This window comes from Austrofundulus limnaeus, unplaced genomic scaffold, assembly GCF_001266775.1.
Source record: "Austrofundulus limnaeus strain Quisiro unplaced genomic scaffold, Austrofundulus_limnaeus-1.0 Scaffold869, whole genome shotgun sequence".
Lineage (NCBI taxonomy): Eukaryota > Metazoa > Chordata > Actinopteri > Cyprinodontiformes > Rivulidae > Austrofundulus > Austrofundulus limnaeus.
In genome coordinates this window covers 17,504-20,019 of record NW_013953271.1, presented here as the reverse complement: position 1 = coordinate 20,019, position 2,516 = coordinate 17,504, and the positions used below count along the sequence as shown (strand labels likewise).

At 43.2% G+C, this 2,516-nt stretch overlaps 2 protein-coding genes across 3 annotated transcripts in view; both read left to right on the top strand.

Moving 5' to 3' along the window:
- polr1a (RNA polymerase I subunit A) overlaps positions 1-1,485 on the top strand; it is a gene marked incomplete in the record, with an annotated part of 50,090 nt that extends 48,605 nt beyond the window's left edge. The window contains 1 exon segment of the mRNA XM_014029210.1: positions 708-1,485. Coding sequence (XP_013884664.1) covers positions 708-808 — 101 coding nt within the window.
- Positions 1,486-1,788: 303 nt separating this feature from the next.
- The window catches only part of st3gal5 (ST3 beta-galactoside alpha-2,3-sialyltransferase 5), a 15,290-nt gene continuing 14,562 nt past the window's right edge, over positions 1,789-2,516 (top strand). For both annotated transcript variants that reach the window (XM_014029216.1, XM_014029215.1), the window contains exon 1: positions 1,789-1,896. The gene's annotated coding sequence lies outside the window, so the exon portion shown is untranslated. The remainder of the gene's footprint in view (positions 1,897-2,516) is intronic.

Here is a 2,516-nt window from a genome sequence, read left to right as displayed (position 1 = left end):
TAGCTTGTTTGTCGCGCTAGCGCGACAAACAAGCTAACCTGTTGTCCTCCATCCATATTTTCAGTCTCTCTGTCAACGCTCTCTGGTTTCATTTAAAAGAGCTGCTCTGTGCTGAAACAATGTGAAACTGATGAGAATAAAAACACGACGACTGGTTTAATTGGTCCATGATGAACCTCTGCTGGCTCATCACCACAGTTCACGTGAACTTATTTCTGAAGCAGACTTCACTAAATCCAGTTTTCACAAACATAAACTTCACACAGTCCTCATTTTGTTTGTGGTTCTTTATGATGTTTGTGCAGGAAGTGCAACACTTCACTTCTGCTGGAAACAAAAGATAAAACCGTTTTTAACGAGGATAATGTGAAGCTGACGGCAGCGCTGAGGAGGAGGAAGCAGCTCTGATAATGTTTGCAGATAAGAGCTGTTTTATGACCACTTCAGCCCTGTTTGAACTAGCCGCTAGCTCATCAGTGAAGTCAGATTTAAACTGAGTTTATAAAACCTCAGGTCATTCTAACARCTTTGTWCAACAGGTAAGATATTATCTGTTCATAACCCCATTCAAACAGTTCAGACTATCACAGCAGATGTAAATAAACCTCTACCATCATAAACAGTGATGTTACACACCCTGCTTTGTTCAACCTCTGTAAAGTTAGTTTGTGTACAAAGTCACAAGCTTGTTTGTTTTGTTTTGTCAGGGTCACATGATCAGCTGGTGTCTCCCTCAGCCTGCCTGGTGGTGGGGAAGCTTGTGAGAGGAGGAACGGGACTGTTTGAACTGAAACAACCTCTGCAGTAGGACATGGATCAATAAAATGACCCAAACCAAATCCTGTGTTCGGTAAACTGTTTCACTTCCTGTTCACGTGGCTGATGTTCATGTAGAAGAACCACCGTTTAAAACTATAAAACTGATTATAAAAGTGTTGCTCTGAGTTATTTCACATGTTAYAGTTGGACAGTTCTCCACATATATGAATGCAGCTGCTCCACACTGTAAATAAAAACACAGCTAAGTGAGCAGAGAACAGCACGCCTSCTCAGGTGGAGCTGTAATAATGCTGAGTCATCCTAACTGAAAACATACAACCTTRAAAATAAGACTTATTTTATGAAGTTATATGTTAGTTTGAACCATGTGACTGACCTGTGATAGGCTGCTGTCATCTGTGGAGCTAATCTGTGACGACTTTAATGTTTGACCTGTTTTCACTCTCTTTCTCTTGTGACAACAAGCAGCTGCTCACAGGTTTTTAATTTAACGACTGATTGATGTGGAGRAAATGTGCAGATTTTTGTCTCCTGTGTTCATCTTTTAATTTCTTTGAACCTTTAAAGCTGTTATCAGTCTTTGCAAGTAAAAAGGTGCAGACTTGTACTTTGCAGCATACTGTCATCTTAAAAAATAAAACATTTGTTACAAAAAACTATGTTATTTTATGTATTTATTAATGAAATAAACAGGAAACTGGTTTATTTTGTCGTGGTTTGATCAGCTGAGTGTTTCTGCAGTGGTTAGATGGTTATTTTTAAAAAAACGGAAGTGATGAAGAGCGTCCTGCCCTCTGATTGGCTGGCAGCTCTTGGAGGGTCTGCCCTCTGATTGGCCGGCAGCTCTTGGAGGGTCTGCCCTCTGATTGGCCGGCAGCTCTTGGAGGGTCTGCCCTCTGNGGCAGCTCTTGGAGGGTCTGCCCTCTGATTGGCCGGCAGCTCTTGGAGGGTCTGCCCTCTGATTGGCCGGCAGCTCTTGGAGGGTCTGCCCTCTGATTGGCTGGCAGCTCCAGGCTGACGGGCGGATGTGGAGCTGGAAGCCGCTGGGAGTGGGAGTTGTTGCGGGTTGTTTCTCTGAAAGCAGCGGTGATGAGAGGTCACGGAGTCATTACAAAGGTAAGGAGAGTCATGAGTGACGACAGAAGGATGTGTGGGAATGAGAAGGTTGTTTGGTTCTGAACGGACAACATCTGGGCCTGACCGACTGAAACGGGCCTGGCTCGTTGTCCCGACCATAAACAAAGTCCGGAGCTGTAGTTTTTAAATATGTCGCTGTAGCTTCAGTGTGTTGMTGAAAACAGACGTGAATCATTCTTACATTATGAACACAGACATGTTGTGTTTGTGTTGGAGCCCAGCGGCTCCCAGCATCCAGCCTGTCCGGATCTTCAGCACCGTCCCTGGTCACCTCTCTGGGGTTTAAATTACACAAACATCCCGCTGTAACACCGCTGCTGAAGCCAGCTCTGACTAAACTGTCTTYATAGCTATAAAAAATGTTTAATAAAGTGTTTAAGCTCTTATTTTCTTATAATTGTGACAGCTAGCAGTCGTTTCTACTGATAGTTAGCATTTAGTTAGCTTAATGAGATGMTACAGCATCATGTCCTGATGCATCTCAGTAATCCAGGTAAAAAATCAAAAGGAAAAAAATAGTATATGTAGGGCTCACCTGGAGTCAAATTATCAAGGAACTATGTTGGACTCTCAGTCCTCTGATGGGCCTTCTAATGGAC